The following is a 21,313-nucleotide window of genomic DNA, read 5'->3' on the forward strand; positions in this document are numbered from 1 at the left end:
TAAAGGAGCAAGAAGGGTGTTAATAACCTCCCTCCCCATCTGTAAAGGGGACAGGGACACTCCCTGAGCTGTCAGGATGAAAAGTGACAGTGTTATATGTGCCCCCAGCACTGGGCTCAGCACAGAGTAGGAGCTCAGCGTGTTTGATGGCCTTTCCTGCATCTTTGCCCGCATCCCTCCCATGCTCTCGCTTCAGGCCTGAACCTGTGCTCTTTCTCACTCCACAGAGTTCTTCTTTCTCCTTCTCCCATCCCCCTCTGCCTGCTTCCTTCCACCCTGGCCTCAAACTCAGGGTCATGGGGTGCTGGTGAGATGACACCCAGTCACCATATCGTCCTCAATACGGTGGTTCTAGGCAGTTCAGTGGCTGCAGGAAGCCCAGAGGCACAGACTTAGTCGGGTATTGGTCTGGGGAGAAGAGAAGGAAAGCAAAGAAGGTTCTTGAATGAAACCCCAAGTAATAGGAGCAGCTGCAGGGACAGTGACTTCCCTCAGGCCGCTTGGTCCTCCCCTCAGGCCACCTACTCGTCTAAGGGCCATTTGGGTTTGAAAAATAAAGGCCAGGGTTACAGTCCTTCCCCCTAGAAAAACCCCTGGATTCCGAGTAAGCGTGTCTCTAGGCATTCCTCCTGAAGGTCTGTGGTTTGGATTAGCATTCCTTCTCAGTCCCAAATTTCTCATCTGAATAAACCCTTCCGCTCAGCAAACATTGACCAGGTGGTGTGCCAACACTTTTCCAGGTGCTAGGGTTACCGAGAGAAATTGGACACATCCTTGCCTTCAGGAAGTCTATAGTCTGGGAAAAGAGGCACATTACAGACAGACAAATCTGTAAGTCATTATGGAAATGCTGCAATAGGTAAGCAAAACCCTTTGGAAACTGGGATGAGGACTAGTCACTGGCGGCATCATACGGTGACGTTTGAGCTAAGTTTTGAAGGATAATGAAGGGAGAAGGACAAGATGGTTCTGGTAGAAGGAAAAGAGTGAGAAAGTAGTTTGCCCAGGGTTTAGGGCTTGTGGAGGAAGACAAAGGAAAGGCTGGCTGCAGCCCAGTTAGGAACCTGGGAGGTTATGTGAAGGAGTTTGAACTTCATTTAATCATAGTCGTTTGGGGAGCTATCAGAGGTGAGTCTATTAGCTCCTTTGTCTGTTTTTTTTTAACTGACCCCAAAAGGGGGAAAAAAATCACTCATAATTCCTTCACATTTTCAAATCAGCTGCTTTGATTTCATATTCCCTTCCAGGTCACACCCAACTGCTCACATGCTTTTTACAAAATAAGATCTGTGCTTTTCCTTAATATCTTTTTAACATTTTTCATGTTGCTACTTGATCTTTCTAATTATTGTGCTAAATGGCTGCGTAATAGTCCATCAATTATTAGGTCATGATTTACTTCAAGCAGTAGGCTAGAGTGCCAAGAGGCAGGGGTTTTAGAGTCAGGCAGACTCGTTCAAATCCTGACTCTGTGATTTACCATCTGTGTGACTGTGTGATCTTGGACAAAATATTTAATCACTCTGAGCTTTAGTTTCCTCATTTATAAAACGAGTTGATGGTACAGGGCCATTGTGAGAATTTTATCAAAGTAAGCAAATTATGGGTGATGGCCTATAGGAGGCATTGCTCCGTGAATGGTGGCAGCTCATTTGTCATTTTTACTGTTGGCTTGAGCTTGAAATTCTAGAAAGAAAGTAGGTGACAATGTGGGGGCTTATTAGTTGGGGAGAGGAAAATCAGGGAGCCAGTGTGAGGGCCCTAGACGTGTACTGTCCAGTACAGTAGCCACTGACACACATGGCAATAGGGCACCTGAAATATGGCTAGTTTGCACTGGGATGTGTAAGTAAATAGAAAATACACACCAGATTTGAAAGACTTAAAACAAAATATAAAACATCTCATTAATAACTTTTATATTGACTATATGTTGAAGTAGTAGTATTTTGGATATATTGTGTTAAAAAAAAAGATACTCTTGGAGAGGTGGGGTATAGCTCAGTGGTAGAGCACATGCTTAGCGTGCTCGAGGTCTTGGGTTCAATCCCCAGTACCTGCACTGAAAAAGAAAAAAAAGAAAGAAAGAAAAGATACTATTAAAATTATTTCCACTTGATTTTTCAATTTGGCTCCTAGAAAAGTTTGAATGCTGTATGCCACTCGCATTGTATTTCTCTGGTTGCTCTTGCCATAGTTAGAATCCACACGACTGATCAGATCCTGGGGTGGAGAATCGGGGAGAGCCAGGAGACAAGGGTGAGTCCCGGGTTGGGCAGCGGAGCAGGTGGTGTGTAGGGAAGATAGGGGAAGAGCAGATGAGTTTGAGTTTGTTTGTAGAAGCAGGTCATTAGTGGGTGTCCTCTGAGCAGTGAAATGAAAAGCAAGCATTTGGTCTGGACCAGAGAAGCCGCCCCTGCTTTCCTTAAGAGCTGGCCATTCTGGCTCTCACCACATCACACACGTCGGTGCTAAGATTACTGACCAAAGCGCTCTCTGCGGGGAGGGCTGGGAGAGCTTGGCAGCCCTGCTGAGCTCCCAGGGTGCTTCAGGACTGGCTTGTCGTGGGGCTTCAGGTGTCCCCACAGGCTACTCTGTAACACATACAGTATGTGGGATCAGAATGACCAGGAATAGGGTGCCGTACAAACACAGAAGTTGGAGGGGAAGGCAGGCTGCTTCTGCAGGGAGGGTGAGTGCACTGAGTCCTAGAAGGCCCTGTGCAGTTGTGTGTCTGCAGCTACTCTGGTTTGGGGTCTTCAGGGAAGGGGGTACTGCCCTTATGGGCCCCTAATAGTTAAAAATTGATTTGATGCTGAGATTGGCCTCTGGGTAGAATTTCAGGTAACCAAATGCTATTTAGGTTTTAGAACTAGGAGTTGAAATTGGACCTGGCTCTCAAAATATCATTGCCCCATTTCCTGAAGGGTTGTTGGACATAGGGCCTTAAAATCAGGATAAAAGCAAAATAAAATAAGAACTTTCACATACTCTCCTGCAGTCTTGCCCAACCCCTTGGGAAACTGCAGATTCATGATGCATTTCAGTGGGATAAGAGCAAGGAAAGTAGAATAGGGTAAGCTTGGGGAACAAAAAACAAACCACAGTGAGCTCCGGAATCTGGGTTTGAGCAGTTTTCTCTGACAGCCTGCCTGCCTGGCGCTGGGTGAGGCAGGCAGTGAAAGGCCGGTGTGATAGATGCAGGCATCACTGTGGCAGGACCACTCCTAGCAAAAGTGCAGCAGCATTTTGCTTCTTCTGTTCAAGCCATTGTCACCCACCCAAGCCCTGACTGCAGTTGTCAGTTGGGTAAAGAGTTTCCAGTTCTTGGTGAGCAATGGAACAACCACAGCAGCATGTACACGGTTCACTCCTTCAGCAACCATTTACTGAGCTCGTCCAGAGTGCCAGGCCATGGGATTCAAGTTTCAGCTGTAGGAGAGTATGTGGAAGTTTTTATAGCTTTTCTTTGCTTTCATTTTCTATCTTGATTTTAAATTTGGAATTTTTTTTTTTACAGTCACAGAACCAATAACTTTGTTTCACAACCTACAAAACAGATTCTTTATTTTTTGAGGAATGCTGTCATAGTTCGGTTACCAGTTTTATTTTTTCTGAGAAGTTGGGAGAAATGTACTCTGTTCTCTCCCCACATCTCTCCCCTCCTTCCCTTTTTGGCCCTGGGGAAAGTGCACCTTTGACCTCAGGGAGCCCCGAGGCTCACTCCTAGCAGATACACTTACGACACAGCTTCAACTGCTAGACAGCCCACTCCATCCATGCAGAGAGGCTCCATATGCCCTTGGTTTGGCTGTGGCGGACCACAACTGTCACCTCTTCCTTAGTGCCAGACCAGCCAGAGGAGAAAGTGGGCCCCAACTTGGCAGGCTGGTGGGTCTTCTGCCCCTACAGAGATTTATTTTGAAAGCAGTTTCATCCCATTGCAAAACTTGCGACTTTTTCAAGGCAACTGTGGAGAGGTGGGAATTGGCCACAGGCTTGACATCTCGGGGAAACAGGTGTTCCTGGCTTTAATGACCTTAAATTGACTGGGATGGGAGGGGGATTTGGGATACCTAGACACAGAAAGCTGAATAAATATGCAGGCTTCTGTGCTCCAAGGCCCGGAGGGACCATCCCCACCCGCCACACTCTCTCCACAAGTGCTCAGCCTCAAGGCCGCGCGCACACCGCACACCTGCAGTACCACGTGCCCCAGCCCCGCCCTCCTGCCCTGCTCTCGGCGCTCCCCGCCCTCCCCGCCCGGCTCTCGGCGCTCCCGCTCCTCGCCTCTCCCTGCCAGCTCCCGCCGCCACCTCAACATCACCTCACCTTCCTCCCTCTTAACTCCACAGTCCGGCCTTTCTGCCAGCCCAGACCTCTCCAGATTAGAGTCTCTGGGGACCCAGTCCTTTTAAAAGGAAGAAACAAAGAAAAAGGGAGGAAAAACAGAAAGAAAGAAGGAAACAGAAGAATGAAACTGGACCGAAGGGGCAGTGGTGCCTTGAGCCATCTCACTGCATTACAATGAATATGGACTCTATTAAGCTCCGTTCTGCCTGTTAGTGTTTCCCCGGGCAACACAGCTCCCATATGGCAAGCATGCAGCAGATTAGGGGAGGCCCCTGGGCCTCATTGAAGGCCGGGGGCTTGACTGGCAGTTGAACCCCCTCCCCACCTCCCCCTACCCCTCACACTTGACAGTGCCTGTGTTTATCTAAAGCAAGGAGGGGGGGCCATTTGGAAGGTTTTTGTCCTGCTCTGAGAGAAGGGAGAGGAGGCTGGGGGGTGGGGTGGGTTGAGGGAGGAAGGAGGTAGGGGTGGGGTGGAGGGGGTAGGCCTGAGGGAAGGCCTCATAAATATTCAGGAGGAGTGGTGAATGGAGAGAGAGAAATAAAGCAGATGGAATTCGTGTTAAAGAACAGCACAATCACCCTGTTTTGAGCCCTCCAAAAACAACAAAAAAGAAAAGGGAATGGCCTTCCAGGAGTGTAGGAGCTGCGTTTATCCAATTAGTAGGGTTGTCAAATTGAATTTATATGGAATAGGGGTGGGGGAGTTGAGAGGCGAGTGCAGAAGAAAGGAAGTGGTTTTCCTTTTCTCTTTTTTCAGTTTAGCAGTAAGGTTTGTGGGTTTTTTCCCCCTCTTTCCCTTTCTTTAAGGGTAGATTTTTTTTTTAATCTCTTTAAAGAAATTAGGCCATTTTGAGGGAGAAGTATGTGTGACAGAGAAATGAGACTCCCAAGTAACTTTTTCCTGAAGTGGTGAAGGTGAGAGAGGATTAGATGTGTCCAGTGGGCAAATCAAGAGACCAAACCTCCTCTTTACTCAGAAGGCAGAGGTGGCTTCTCTCTGGTGGGGGATTCCTCCCCAGAGCTAAGATGCTGTGACCAGACTCTTCCTTGCTCCTTGGCTGGATCGTAAAGGGTCCACCTACCTGAGTAGAATTAGCAGCTTGTTATAACTTTGGAGTTCAGAGTGAGTTAGGAGCCCAGGTTTTGCTAATCTCCCCCAAATGCCTCTTTGGTTATATATTTCCTTCTCAAAACCATCAGCATTCCCCCTCTGTCTATGGTGTTAACTTCAGGCTCTTTTTCCTAGTCTTTCACAACATGACTCAATCTCAGTTTTTCCCTTGCCTCTTTTTCATTCTTCTGGAATAGTCTCCAAAGCGGGGTGCAAGCCCCGAAGGGGAAATAGAACATATTCCACTGGGGCGCTGGGAGATAAGAGGGTCTCTTAAAGTTGATTTCTGTCCACAAAATGAATAGGAAAGAAATTCAGCTTCCTAATATTTAACATTAGGATTGCTATCGTTCCTTTAGTCCTGTGTCAGGCAGTGTGCGTGTCGCCACAGCACGAAGGACCTGCACTGCTTGGAGGGCTTGGCAGGGTGGGGGTGGGCTAGAGGGGGCTGGGGTAGGGGCAACCTCACTCACTTGTTCATTCACTCCCCAGTGTTCCTGTTCTCTGTTAAGTGGATTTACAGATTATATTATTTAGTTTTAACTAAATTAACTCCCAAAAGGACAAGTGGCTTAAAGAGATTGCTACAAAGAAACTGGGTTGATGTGCTGATAATCTAAGCACTTGCAGACAGGATGGAAACAGCAGAGCTGACCCCTTTTCCAGTCACATTAGGAAGTAGAAACAAATATATCCCATAATAATGGGGTCTGATGAGAAGTCAACAACATAATTAGCATTCAAGCAGACCTTTTCAAAGAGATTACATCCATATCATTAGTGATGAATCTAACCCTAAGTAGGCTTGCTGCCTTCAGGTATTTGCTTAATGCTATTATAAGACAGTCGTGATTAACAAGTCATTAAAATATGATTTCATCTCTGCCTACTCATAAATTTTAGTCTGGCAGCACATGCACTAAATTTATGAATAAATATGCATGCATTAGCGATATTTGCCCAGAATATGTTTCTCCTATGGAAGCAAAATCAGAAAGGTTAGGAGACCACTGTTCGAGATAGGCATCCTGTGACAGCCAGATTGCTTGATGCACCCCCTGCAAACAGACCCTTCCCACCAAGTTGGGGTCACCTCCCTGCAGGGCCTGTCTCTTTCCGTGTGCATATTCCAGAAGACCCATTTTCAAACCCACATATCCAGAAAACCGTTCCTGAAGACCTGAAATTAAAAATGCTCTCCTCCCTCTGCTCTCGTTTGCCACTTCCCGTTTGTAATGAAGCTGGTGATCAGGTGAAGTTTTAGGGTAAAGAATGTTAGAGTTGTTACATGAGCGTAATCCCAAAACTTCAGTGGTTTTATGCAACAAGGACTGAGTGCTTCTCCTGTCGTAGATTGTCTGCCTTCCATCCTGCAGCTGTGCCTCCTGGAACATGACGTGCTCACCAGGGCTGGGAGGAGGGACACACCGCCCCCCTAGTTCTCTAGCTCTTAACTGCCTTAGCCCGGAAGTGACACAGAACATGTTCACTTACAGGCCATTGGCCAGCACTGGTCACATGGTCCTAAGCCACCTGTGGAGGAGGTTAGGAAATAAAGAGCTTATGGGTATTTGCCGAGCACTGGCTGACTTATTCTAAGCTTTGTTTTAAGCTTCTCAGGACAGAATCCATCCTCTGATACAGTGCCTTGCATGCTGTCTGGTGTATGGTAGATCACAGTGATGTTTTTCCTTCCCAATATAATAATATCACAGTACACACAGTTTTTTAATAGAAAACACATACACAAACTTTGGATAAGGAATAAGTTAGAGATATATTTAGAGGCTGGCTGGAGCATGGCTCATACTTAAGACCATCAAACCATTGTCATTCTCCCCTGTGTGACATCAGAGCTGTCTGGGTGGATGTTCCAGTTAATAGTCTTGAACCGCATTCCCTAATTTGGTAACCACTAGCCCTATTGGCTAACTTAAAATTAAAAATTCAATTCCTACATTTTGAAATCCCAGTCTATCCCTTCCCGCCCAAATGTAGAAAAGATAAACAAAATTATACTGTATAGCACAGGGAAATATATGTAAGATCTTGTGGTAGCTTACAGAGGAAAAAATGTGACAATGAATATATATATGTTCATGTCTAACTGAAAAATTGTGCTCTACACTGGAATTTGACACAACATTGTAAAATGATTATAAATCAATAAAAAATGTTAAAAAATTCAATTCCTTAGTCATATTAGCTACACTTCAAGTATTTAACTGCCACAAGTAGTTAGTGGCTATCTTAACATTTGGGACAGTGCAAATACAGAACATTTTCATCGTTGCAGAAAATTCTATTGAAGAGGTTTGTGTGAAGAACAGTAGGATTCTTCCAGATTAGGATCTAAATGGTAAAGAATAAAAATGACCACACAGAAAGTTACTGTTACAGATAATGATCCAGGTGATATTTTTAGGCATGAGAAAGTAAATTCAAAAAACCTTCTAAATTTAGTTCTAAAAGCAGCTCTAAGCAGTTGGTTAATATGACCCAGAAACAATTTTCTGGGAGGCAGAGTCAAGGTAGTGGACAGAGCGCTGGACTAGGAGTCAGGAGTCCTGACCTGTAGCCCTAGATCTGTCTTAATTGGGCGACCTTCTGCAAATCACTTAGCCTCTCTGCACCTTGCTTTCCTCACTTGTAATACCAGATACCTGTTAGGTGTTATTCTAAGCGATTATTTTTTTTTTTCTGAGATCCCTCCTAATTTAAAATGTTTCCCTTTAATTACATCTGTGGGTAAAAACTTTTTAAGTAAAAAAATGCCCTTTCTTAAATCCTTCTTCTAGGTTTACATAAACTCACATATTCAGCCGTCTGAGAATTAAATTCACTTGTTTCCCCAAGTATTCCTCCAGTGTCACTCCTTGGTCCAGGAGCACCACCCTCTTTCTTGAGGCCAGAGGGCTGCCAGCCCACACCTGTCAGCCACTTGGCATCACCTTCTAGGGGCAGAACTTCTCTCTGCCTTTAAAGACAGTTGGGAATCTTACTCCATAGAATTGGAAACATACAAAAAAAATGTAACTTGTGGTCAGAAATACTTCTTTTTTTCATGTAGGTAGCCCCCTCTCAACCGATGGGAAAAAAAAAAGCTTTGTCAGATCTCATTCTTGCCACTGGAAGAATGTTTTTTAAGATAAACTCTGTGCTTTCTGCTAAATCACATGGGCTGCTGTGTAGCTCATCTTGGTTATTGGTCATAGGACATCCACAGGGTGTGTTTCGCATCTTAGACCATGCAGGCTTCTCTGAGAGAGCTGCAGGGGCCTGGGTGATCAGAGCATGCGACGTGGCCTCGAGTGCCCTGGTTTCACTCCGGCCGGCCAGCCAGCCCTCCTGGGAGAAGGTGGAGCTGGTCTCCTCCTGCTGATGATCGACTCTCCGTTGTTTGTAATTTTCTCGCAAAATAAATACTCCAAGGCTATAATTTCTCATGCTTGGTCTCAACCTTAGACGTGTATTCTGCTGTTGTTGTTTTTGGAAAGTTTCAAAACCGTCTGCCTGGAGATTATTTCAGTGGGAACACGTATGTCGCCAGTAAAACTCAGGCGCATTTTCTTTTATTTTTGAGTCCAAATAACCCTTAAAAAATAGCAAGTACCTAGGCCTCAAGGAGGAATTCATGTCAAGAATTCATTTTCCCTTCTCTCTGCTCTTGATTTTTTTCCCCCTTGATCTCTTTTTCTGAGAAAATGCAGAGAAAATAAGCCGGATCTAGACATACTTTGCATTGCCAAGAAAAATAACAGGCCTTACTGTTGCCTTCACCCAACTTTGAAATTGTTCCTTGTTTATTTCACAGTGGGACAAAGTGACACTGCAATTAGGTACTCCAGCTAAGCCTCATTTGCCCTTTTTTTTAATCATTAAAAAAAAATGTTCTCCGAAACCTGTATTTTTGGACCTATCTTTCTAGACCAAGCTCACTAGGTAACTTGGTCCAGAAGTAACTCAGTTTCCCCAGCTGCTAAATAAGATGCATCACAGCTACATCTATGATTCCTCCCTCCACATTTTTGGCGCAATTCTGCTTTTACGTGAGGGAGACCCCACGTGTCCTGCTCTGGGCTCATTGAGTGCTACCTGCTCACAACTCTGTCGTGGGGATCAACGAGTTAACTCCTTTCTCCCCCTTTGGACACCTGCTTCCTCTCCCTCCCTCTCCCTCTCCAGCTACATTCTTTTCTCCCTGCTGCATTTCAAAGCCGGATGGTGGCTGGCAGCAGCAGTGGGGTCTGTTTCCATTTTGAACCTTGTAAATTACCCAAGGTGCAGAAGTAACAGGAATTGTTTGGCTGGCCCTCGTTAAGCAGGAGGCGGTCTGGGCTGAATTTCCTCAGTAAAACCTTTGTCGACTTTACAACCACCAAACACCTCTGTAGCCACCCTGTGCCAGGATGAGAAACAGCCCTCCTGTCCCTCTTTGTCTGCATGTCTTCTTTCTGCCCTTTATTACTTTATATTCATTGTCTCCCCGCCGAGCCGCCTCCATCCTTACTTTCCTTCCTTCTCCCTTCCTTGGGGAGGGAGGAACAGGTGTCGGAGTTCTCTTTAAGGAGTTGGGGAAACTGGTGCATGTCGGGAGCAAGCAATTTCCCTAAAATCCTATAACTGGTAATTCATGCAGTGTTCTAGATAAATACTTCATTTCACTGGGAAAAAGCAGAGAACTAGAACTAGTATCTGGATGATTGAGAGGACACCAAAAGCTTGCGTGGTTTGTAAATATGTTCACGAACTTTTCCTTAATGAACAGCGATTCAGAAATCACTGTTAAAATTCCTCATTGTTTTGCCTCACTCTTATTCCAACTCCATTCATTAAGCACCCACTGGGTGCAGAGCACTGATAGAAAAAACATGAAAAAGCTACTATTGTGGTTAAAAAGCACAGAACTTTGGAATGAGCCCAACCTGGGTTTCATTCCAGGCCTACAGTTATGTGACCTTGGACAAGTTACCTACCCTCTGGAACTCACTTTCTTCACCTGTAAAATGGGTGAGTCCCCACGTTGTCGAGTTTTTCTGACGATGAAAAGAATACCTTGTGCAAAGAGCTTAGCGAGGTACCTGCGGTGATGACAGGCATCTGCCCCCCACCCCGCCCCCGCCTCCACCACCACCCTTCCCCACCCTTCCCTTCCCGTCTGTACTCACATCCTTTGCAGCTTTCCTTAATGTCGCTTTATAATATGACCCTTTGATTTACTGCATTGTCTGAAAAAGAGCAAAAGCGCTCTCTACACCAAGAGGAAATTACGTTGTCAGGAAAAGCTTAAAAATTTTCTTTCAAACCTCTTATGGAAAATGTCCCCTTGTCCTTTCCCAGAACAGTGGAGGAGTTTTGGAGGTGCTCTGATATCAAAGACACGAGGCAAAGGGAAGGATGAAAAACCAAGGGGAAAGAACTCTTTACTGGGAAACATTCTTAACAACAGTGTAGGGCTGGGTCCTAGATCTGGTTTGGAGAGGTGTTTGTTGGGCCTTGACACTCAGCAGCCAAGTGAAAAGACAGAAGGGCCAAAGGAGCGTGGAGAAGGGAAGTGTTTAAGCAGATCTCAGGCACTTCCTGACAGAGCAAGAGCCCCGCAGCCCAGCCTTCAGGCCCTTGTTGAAGGAGCAATTGGGGGTTGAGAGACTGAAGATCAGATCTTACAACAGACTGGGCGGGTGGCCAGAACTCCAGAGACCCGGGGCCATAGCACATCTCTCAGTTGGGTGGCTTAACAGCCTCGTATGATTTTTCACTGGTGACTGTAAGTCTTTGAAAGAGTCACTAATTAGATAAACTGGTCCAAAAGAGAGAACATTTTGAGTATAAGTCACTCTCCTGGAAATATACTAAATATTGCCGTATGTGCACAATTCAGGAACGTGCATTCACCATCTAGACTGTTGTCATGTTGCCTTCAATGATCTGAACCTCACTCTAATGCGTACCAGCCTAATAAGGATGTTGACACAGCTTCCTTATTGGTCTGATGTTCTATAAGGGCAGCAGTGAAAAGCAGAGAAGAGCTTGGTTGAGGCTGTGACAGAAGGGTGTCTACACTTGCCTGTATGTCATTTTGATGAATCTTTTATTAAAAACACCATAGATTAAATGAGGCATAAAGAAGTAATACTGTGGATGGAGAGGAGTTAAAGTTCTAGGCAGGCAGTAAGAGGGTGGCTGACAGCTGAGGTATGTCACCAAGCTGCTGGAGGTGCAGGGCAGCCTAGAGCTCCGAAGGAATGTTCTGGGTGGAGATGGAACACAGACGATTGTCAAGAGTACAGATTTTGTAGAGATGGAAGACACCAGAACTTTAGCACCAGGGCAGAGAGAAGAGGGGCCTTGGCTGATGTGTGACTTTTGTCTGTGTTTGTGTTTGGGGACACAGAGGTTACAGACAAGCTTAGGAGGGTTGGTTGATTCCAGGAATCGAAGAATGGTCACAGGGATGTCAGTGAAGAGCTGAGATGAATCAAAAACAGACCTTCTGTGAGCCTCTGAGACTTTAGGATTCATTAATTAGTAACATCCCCTAAACGAAGGACTCCGCATGCACTCATATGTATGACCGCATTGTGCGCGGTCCTTTGTGCTAGCGGTGAGCCACTAGTACAGGTGGCCCAGGACACCTGGCCTCCTGCAGGAAGGTGGTAAAGATGACTGCATCCTCTCCAGCATCTGTGCTACGTGCCCACCGCCCAGGGCCTGGCACCAAACCGCAGGTCTCGGCCTCCCCATGTCCTGGGCTTTCCTCTCCTCGTTACTGTCGGTGCCCAGGCAGGGCTCTAGCATTCTTACTGTAATAGCATCACTTTCTACCTCAAAGGGGCCACTTAGAAGTGGCTTATTTCAGATGAGAAATGGCATGAGAGTGTTTGGTCTTCCAGCAGCCCGGCCAGGCCAACACTTTGAATGATCCCACCTGTGTGGTGGACCAAGGGGCGCCAGGACACAGCCAGGCCCGGAGCACAAGGGTGTCCCGTCCCAGGCATCCTCACCATGGCCCTCCCAATCTCTCTCTCCCTCTCTCTCCCCCTCTCTCCCCTTCTCCCCCCCCCTCCCTCCCTCTCTCTCTCTCTCTCTTTCTCACAGCAGAGTGTGGCAGGAGATTGCAGTACCTCATTGAGTGACTCCAGTGGCTTATGGGTCTTTGGCTTTGGACCCTCTGTGACACACCATGCTGCGTGGGATGATGACGACGCAGAGAGGACAGAGGCCTGGAATCATACTTGCTTGCCTCCTCCTGGCCACAGCGGGCTGCTTCGCCGACCTGAGTGAGTGCCTTCCTTCCTTTCTCAGAGGCCCCTCTGGGAAGGACACTTTGCCCCTGCTGTCAGCCGGAAGTGTGACGCATTCCTCAGGGACCTTCTAACAAGGCCTTCCTCCTGGGTTTCGAAGAGCACTGCATTCCCACTGGCCTTCAGGGACATGCTCAATAATACAAGATGACAAGGTGTTGGGCTCAGTCCCCAGTTACCTCCATTATAAAGAAATGAGGGAATAAATGTGGTACAGCTCAGTGGTAGAGCGTGTGCTTAGCATGCACAGGGTACTGGGTTCAACCCCTAGTACCTCCACTAAAAAAATACAAGATGAGAAATGATGTCAATAACATCATATTGGCTGTGTTTTGGTATCTTAATCATTTCAAATACTAGAGGAGGAGTAATGATAGTAACTCAACTGCCTTGTACTGAGCCTGCTGGCGGTTTACATACATAGTTTGTAAGCGTCCCAGCAATGCGGTGAGAGAGATATTAGTCCCATTTTACAGATAAGAAACTGAGACCCAAAAAGGCTAAAGTCACCTGGCTCAGAAGCAGTGGCACTGGGATTCAGACCCAGGTCTAAGTCCAAAGCCTGAGCCCTTGCCTGCACCTGACACTGCCCCTCCAGGTTACCTTCTGGGGACAAGGCCAGGATCGGGAATGGACCCAAGGGCGGCAGTGTTCTTCAGAGAAAGATCAGCTCCTCTCTGGGTTGCTCAGCTCTGAAGGCTGTCTGGGTGCTGTGCTTATGAGGAGGTCTTATTGTCAGTTTCTTGGGGGTGTCAGCTCATCTCCACATCCCTGCTCTTCCTCCAGACGCAGTCCCTCAGGTCACTGTCCAGCCTTCTTCCACCGTCCAGAAGCTCGGGGGGACTGTGATCCTGGGCTGCGTGGTGGAACCGCCCTGGATGAACACCACCTGGCGCCTGAATGGGAGGGAGCTGAACAGCTCGGATGACGCCCTGGGCATCCTCATCACCCGTGGGACCCTCGTCATCACCACCCTCGACAACCACACCGTGGGACGGTACCAGTGTGTGGCCCGGATGCCTGCAGGGGCTGTGGCCAGCGTGCCAGCCAGCGTGACACTAGCCAGTGAGTACTGCTCCTCTGCCCCTTTCCGTGCCGCAGCCTCCTCCTCCTACCCATTCTCTCTGTCCCCCACCATTCAAACCCCCTGTCATTAGTCTTACCTTAAAAGGGGCCTTAAAAGCTGACATTTCCAATCAGAGAGCAGTGGCTGCCTAATATCCCCTGTGGCAGGGAACCTCTGTGCTCTCTGAGTAGGGGCAGAGTTGGAGTGAGTGTCTGGAAGGAAGGGAACTTGACATGGTTGAACTGCTCCTATGGGCTCTGGAGCTGGGCCATGCCGTGCCTTCCTACTTGGTCACCCTGTGGTCTTAGATGTGGTTGTGCCAACTGTTTGCCGCCCCCTCTGTCCCCCACACTCCGTCCTCACAGCAGCTGTAGACAGAGCATGTACAGGGCTACGCGTGGTCTGAACAGAACCTGCCCATTCACCCTTGGCCTCCTGCCTCTGAAGGACAAGCATATTCCAAATGCCTGGAGTATAAACAGTAGAACACAATGAAAAGGAAACTGTGACAAAGAGGTAAAGAGGAAGAGATCAGGTGACAGTTTGGTCCGAGGAGGATGCCAGGGGAAGACTTCCTACTACTCTTGTGTATAATTGCCACTTGGATATACTTCTGTGTCCAAGCTCAGCTCAGTACACACATTACCTGATTTTCTGCCCATTGTACACGGAGGAAGTGAGACTTGACGGACTGAAGTCCCACAGGCCACAGAGCAGCAGGACACCTGGTCTCATGTGCGGAGTCTACAGCCAGGAAGCGCAGCTGACCCCTGAACGACGTGGGGATTAGGGTCGCCGGCCCTCCCGGCAGTCAGGAATCCGCACACAACTCACACAGGGTCTTCGGATCCTCAGGTCCAGCCAGCTGTGGGCCCGGTAGTGCTGCAGCATTCACTGTGAAAGAAAAATTCGCGTCCAAGTGGACCCGTGCAGTTCAAACCTATGTCGTTTAAGGGTCAACAGCATGAAGAATTACCTCCCCTTTCCTGGTGGCCAAAGTGTAGGGAACAGAGAAACTTGAGAGTTTAATGGTATTTGGATTTAAACTTTGAGAAGATCTCCAAGCTTGTTCCCTCGTGACTTAGCAGTGCCCCTTATCCCTGCTTCTGTGTCACCATCATCCTCCCCCTCCCAGATGATGTGTTTCCAGGAGGTCGATGGCCTTCATGTTATGGGTCATACCTAAGGCAGCAGACCTCTAAAATGCTCCTTAAAAGTCAGCTGGAGTCCCTGGGGTGTGAGGCACGAGTCCTGGGAGGAAAGTGGCGAGAGATGGGGAAGTAGAAAAGCAGGGGAGAAAAGACCCCTCCCTACTCCCTGATCCCAGGGCCCTGGAGGGACTTGACCGCATGGAAGAAGAGAGTAGAACGGAGGCCGCTACAGCATTCCTGTTTTCCTGGGGAACCGTCACACGGCCCTGCCCTCTTCTCAGAAGAGGGAGGAAGGCAGGGTGGGTCCCCAGTTACTTCCCTAGGGGCTAGGCCGAGCCTGGGCTGCATCTCAGAGCCCCCCTCACTCCCACAGGGGAGCCCCTTTCTTTTGCGGCAGCGGGAGCACTACTGAATCTGAGTGCCAGGACTCTGGGGAGTGGGCTGTGAGCACAGCTCAGCGAGGGTGGCAGGCCCTGGGCCTCCCGCTGCGCCCTCCCCTCCCGCTGTGCCTGCTGGGGGTGGTGCCGGGAGACTTGGGTGAGGACATAGCAAGAAGGGCTGAGCTCAGAGCTATACTTGTTACCATACTACTTCTCTTACATGTCTCAAAATTATAATAAAATGACACCATAGAAGGTTTAGAATATATAGAAAATAATGTCTCCCCACCAGCCTCCCACCCTCGCACAACCACCGTTATTGTTTTGGAGTGTGCCCTTCCAGTCTATCCATACCTGTGTGTTTACACTACTGAGTATATTCTTTATATCCTTACTCTCTTCCCTTTGACACTGTATGATAAGCGTTTTCCATTGGCCATATGGCCATATTACCATATTTTTCTTGAGTATAAAATGCATCTGGTAAAGTACACAGAGTGCCCTCATCTTAAGTGAACAACCTGATGTGTTTTTCACACGTACATCCCATGTAACCATCCCTCCGGCAGACTCCTAGTTACCGTCCCCCCACCCCAGCCAGAGCAGGAGCACAGTTATCACAGCCCTAGAACATCCCCGAGTGGCTTTACCACAATGTGCTGAACCCTCTTCCTAGGGCTGGGCCATCAGGTCGCTGCCAGTTGTTCATTATTACAGATAAGATGTGCCTTTTTGCAACCTCTGTCCCTTTAAAGGGTGACGTTGCTCATCTGGGAGGCTTGCTCACCTGCAGGTGGTCAGCCCTCGTCTGTGAAGACTTGGGAGACTCCAGCATTCTCTGCCTAATCAGGAGGCGGGCTGGACCTTTCATTGTTTGGAAGGAGAGCTGGAGAGGAGAAGGTTTGTTTTGGAGCCCTCCTTCTACTCCAAGGTGTATCCATGTGAGGAGAGACGATTTATAGCCTTTATTTTTAAAAAATTCCTGGCCATTCTTTCTCTGGTGTTTGAAGGGATCTGAAGTTAGCAGTGAGGACAAAGGGACGGGTTTGGTTGCAGCCCAAGAAGGCACGGTGAGAGAAGAGGGGGCTTGTGCAGGAGCCGAGGCGCGTCTTGTTTGAAAGCCAAGAACTATTGGCTTGTCATTGAGACATGAATCAGAAGGGAAATGTTTGGGCCTGACCAGAAGAAGGATGGAGGAGTGCTGGAAATGCAGAGAGCGGGCTTGGAGGGCACTGTGTCCTGGGGAAGGGGGAGCTGGTGGAGTGGAACCACCACCTCCCAGACTTGGAGGAGGCAGTGCCGGGGTGGCAGGAAGGCGGGAGAAAGGGGTGCTGTCTTTGGGTTAATGCCATGGGGGATTTGGCCCAGGCTCAGCAGCTAGATTAAGTTTCCGAAAGCACATTCCTGAGCAGAATGGGGGCTGTGTTTTGCTAGTTGGCTGGTGTGCGAGAGAGGCTGAGTGGTAGAAGGGATTACCGAAGGCACGGTCTGCATGGCGGGGTGAGGCCGGGCAGCGGCGTGCCGGCGCACACGCACGTACACACGCACCCACACCCACACTCAGCATTGCAGGCTTCCTTTCCCTCCTGCCTCTCCCGCGTGCGTTCAGATGTTCATCCTCAGACAAAGCACTTCTGTTTGGCCTCCCTGGCAGGACGCTGTTCCCTGTGTCTTAGTGAACTCTTAGAGATCACTGGGGGCTTTCAATGATGGGGGCAGGACCTGGCTTGAGGATTCAGGGGAGTGGAGGGGGCCTCTAGCAGAACTTTCCTGGTCCAGACCTCCTTCGTCTGATGCTGGGGGTGCACTTGAACTTCACCCCTGCCTGGTGACGTCAGCTCTGTTCTTCAGGTAAAGGGGAACGACCTGAAGTCTCACCAGTGCGCTCCCGCCCTCTCCTCCTGGTGGTCCACCCGGGTGGTCCACGTGGAGAACTGCTGCCTTCGCTCTCTGGGAAGGTGTCCTTCCCACTCTCCTCTACCTGGAAATTGTTTTTCCGGTTTAACTTAAACTTTATTTGTGGTGAATCCCTCTTGCTGCTGCTGTGTCCCTTCAGACCGTCTTGTCTAATTCTGGCTTTTCGAAATGCTCCAGCTTTGGTCTCCTTTCTTCCTCTTACCTCTCTTTTCACAAGCTTCACACCTAAAGGCCAGCCACTCAACGTGACTCAAAGGTTGCCACTCTGTGCACCTGAGCCAACAGCAGACACTGCCCTCAGCACCATTTTCCTTGCCCCTGGACCCCGAGTCAGCCTTGGAATTGTTCTCCGTGCAGCAGAGCAAGAAGCCACCACCAGTTCATCAGAGCTGGCATGCAGCGTGAAAGCTGTTTTCCGTCCCTCACCGCTGGTCATCTGCCATTCGGATAAATTCCTAATAATCCTTCATTTTCACCCTTTTTTTTTTTAAATTAATTCTCCCAGTTATCCATTATCCCTAGGTCCTAGTCAGAGGTGAAATAAAATAGGCAGTAACTGGGCAGTAATTCTGCATCTGGGAATTTTAGTTCACAGACTAATGCGAAGTCTTAAGCTGATGCTGTTTAACTGAGAGTGGATCTAACCCCTCTGTAAGGTCTTTAAGCACGAGGACCAGTCACGTTCTCCTGGGTTATCCTCTCTCTGGCATCCAGGATCAGGGGCAAGGCAGCTGACAGGAAGGGAAGGAGTTCCCCTCAGGCAGCTGTCTCCATGACTCTGTGACTTTGAGGAAAGGTCAGAAGGTGACAGGGGCTCTTTGTTACCATAATTTAACCCATGAGAGAAATAGAGCCAAGCTGGTATGGTGGAAAGAACAAGAAACTTAAACCTAGCATCTTTTTTTCTTAAGTTTTAACTCTGCCGCTTACAAGTTAACATGAGGTTGGGCAAGTTACTTAATCTCAGATTCTCACAGCTGTGAAATGAGCACAGGAATGATTATACCATCAGTCGTACAGGTTTTTTTTTCCTTTGAGAATCAAATGAGAATCTAAGATAGTAATTTTTTGAAGGATTTTATAAAATCCAGGTTTTATTTATTGATGCATTTGGTCAACGCACGTGTGTAGTGTCCTGTGGGAGGCTCTGGGGCCTGTGTCCAGCCCTGTGCTTCCCAGTCCATTCTGGGGGCAGCTCTTGGGAAGACAGTCCAGGGGCGGCACGGTTCCCAGTCCCCGCCACAGGAGAGAGGACTGGCTTATCAGGAAGAGACCAGACCCATTTCCTGTGAATTTCTTATCTCCCTCTGTACATGTGTTCTCCAACCCAGGTTCCCACCTGCCAGCTGCCTCTGAGAGCCGCCGTGGTGTCACTGCATTGTGTGTTGTCACTGTAGCCACAGAGCTGCCCACTTATGCCTTTGTTGGTTCATGGTCGCTTGCTCTTGCAGTGTTGGTTTGTGCTGGCAGGCTGGGCTGACCCTGGCCCTCGGCGTGGTGAGTTCCACAAACAGGAGCCTCGTCTCTTCTGACTCAGCTCCCAGCTGTGGTTCCCATCACTCACTTCCTTAAGGTTTTCTGCACTAGGACCTTGAATTAGGACAGGCCCTGAAGGACTGCTGTCCACATTAAAATATTTCTAGCTTCCTTTATCCCTGTTTTAGTCAGGATTCTCCAGAGAAGCAGAACCAATTATTATATATATGTTGTGTGTGTGAAATGTACACATACATATACTTATATATAATTATATACATACATGTAATTTTATGGAGAACATACATATACAGTTTTGTGTGTGTATACACACACACACACACACACAGATATACATGTAGATGGTGAGAGGTAAGGAAAGGGGAATAGAGAAAGGGAAAAAGGGGGCAGAGAGAGAGATTTCTAGTAAAGAATTGGCTCGCCTGATTGTGGAGGCTGGTAAGTCCAGAATCCACAGGGAAAGCCAGCAAGCTGGAGATGCACGAGTCCCCCTGGGGAACCGGCGAACTGTCTGTTCTCTGGCCCTGAGTTCACTATCTGGATGTTCTGGAGACTGGCGTCCTGAGAAGTGGGGAGTGTTTAGAATTTCCAGCAGAGCACAGGAAGACCTGGTCCCTGCCATGGAGGCTCTCCCAGACTAATGGAGAGGATAGATGCAGTCACGTGTGAGCCATAAAGCAAGTCAATCAGAGCTGTGAGTTGCCTAACAGAGATGTAAACAGATTTTAATGGGAGCTCAGGCTAACAGTGATTCACTTCAATTTCAGGGCATTGAGGAAGACTCAGAGTTGAGCCTTGAAGAATGTGTGTGGAGCAACTTTTATTTCTAATTATTTGAGTCCTCATGTATCTTCCTCAGACTTTCAACAACTTGAGTTCAGCCCTCTACATTGTATACTTAGACCTAAGCCCAGTGCAGTTTCTGAGATGGTGCAGATACTTCCGTGGTGAGTTCAGTCAAATCAGAGAGGGTGGGACGGCTTTGGTGGTCACCACTGCTGTTAGGAATACGTAGTTCCCAGGTGTGTGGGCAGGAAAAGTGGGAACCACTATGGGCCCCACTGGCCCAAAGACAGTGCCCCTGCCTCTCCCACCTAGAATTCTGGTTCTAAGGGCCACACTGAAGTGCTCGCCTCCATCTTCTCCCCTCTCTCTTCTTGTGCAGGCAGCCAGCCTGCCAGAGACTGTGCCGGGATCCAGCTCTGGCTCTGATGAGTCCGGACCACCAGGATTCACATTAATTTTCCCATTGCTAAGTTTATAGTTTAGATTTGGTTGATCAGAGAAATATGTGTGATGTGGGTTGTTGGCAAGTAAATCTTTTTTTCCCTTCTTCTCTCTTTCCTCTGTGTATTTTTTTTAAACCATTTTATTCCTTCAGCTAGTCCAAAAGAAACTCCCCAGTTCTGCTAACCAGCCCTACCTCATAGCAGCACTGAAGTCAGATAAATGGGATGGGCTACAGACATCTTCTCTGTTCATCTGGCTGCCAGACTCAGTGGAGAAATGGCTCCCATCCTTGACTTGTTTTCAAGGATTAATAACATTTCTCAACCTCATATGTCTTTTTAAAAAAAAATTTTTTTTAATTGGTTCAAGCCAAGAAATTCCTGAAGCATTAGGCCAGTTTATTGCAAATCATTTAATGACATTGCAAACTAGGTTCTTTTTATTTTCCCCCTTTCTTCTATGCCCTGTCTCCTCTCCTGCCCACCTCCAGTCATGACTTTGATCTTCTGCCCTCCTCCCCCTAGCTCTTTCGTCTCTTCCCCATCCTCAGCTTTCTCCCATCACTCACATCTAGGTGCACACCCCACCTTAAAGGAAAAGAAACACAAGATTCAGGGATGAATGTGTTTGGCATCTGCAAAGGTTTTTTTTCTTTTCTCCATGGAAACTGTTTTTATTTAAATAGAGAGCCTGCCTTGCTTTCATCAGAAAGTGTGTTTGAGAAATTGCATGTCATGTTTCCATGGCTGTCAGGAGAGAGCTCTGGAGCCAAAATTATTTGTGCAATTGAACAGGCAGAAGAAAGTCCCAAAGAGAGCAAATGTATTTATCCACGCTTCCGGCCTTGCAAAGGATGGAGAACTCACTCTGCCAGGCCCCTTTCTGAGTTGCTCTGGAGCTGGAGGTAACCGAACGCTGATGCAAGTGGCAGGGACTATGCTTGGGGAAACCACTCTTGCCAGTTACTGTACCCTACCTTGTGTGTTGCTTTTAAGTGTTTTTTCTATTAGAGTGAAGCTCCCAGTGGTGAGGCACTATGTCTGTCTTCTTGATATCTCCTGCAGCTCCTGGCTGGCTGAGTGAATGAATCAGTGATGCCTGGAGTGATGGTATTGTGCCAAACGCCAACTCCAGAATCTGCTGATTTTGCCCAGCCTTGTGGGCTACAGTTGGATTTGACTTCAGTGGTCTGTGTGCCAGAGCTACAGACGGGTAATAGGCTTAGTCACTACCCAGGATGCGCGGCTTCTGAGATGCCTGCCCATCCCCCAGTAAACCCTGTCTGCTCACCGGGAGCCAGGC

At 47.9% G+C, this 21,313-nt stretch overlaps 1 protein-coding gene across 5 annotated transcripts in view; it reads left to right on the forward strand.

The window, feature by feature from the left end:
* The window catches only part of BOC (BOC cell adhesion associated, oncogene regulated), a 68,820-nt gene that overhangs the window by 24,132 nt on the left and 23,375 nt on the right, over positions 1 to 21,313 (forward strand). For 3 of the 5 annotated variants that reach the window (XM_045507254.2, XM_045507250.2, XM_045507253.2), the window contains exons 3-4: positions 12,568 to 12,746; positions 13,557 to 13,835. In XM_045507254.2, the coding sequence (XP_045363210.2) occupies positions 12,650 to 12,746; positions 13,557 to 13,835 (376 nt within the window). In that variant the 5' untranslated portion in view covers positions 12,568 to 12,649. Of the gene's footprint in view, positions 1 to 12,564; positions 12,747 to 13,556; positions 13,836 to 21,313 lie in introns of all 5 variants that reach the window. The other 2 variants (XM_010970804.3, XM_045507251.2) reach the window with 1 other exon arrangement.

Source organism: Camelus bactrianus, chromosome 1 (genome assembly GCF_048773025.1).
Source record: "Camelus bactrianus isolate YW-2024 breed Bactrian camel chromosome 1, ASM4877302v1, whole genome shotgun sequence".
NCBI lineage: Eukaryota > Metazoa > Chordata > Mammalia > Artiodactyla > Camelidae > Camelus > Camelus bactrianus.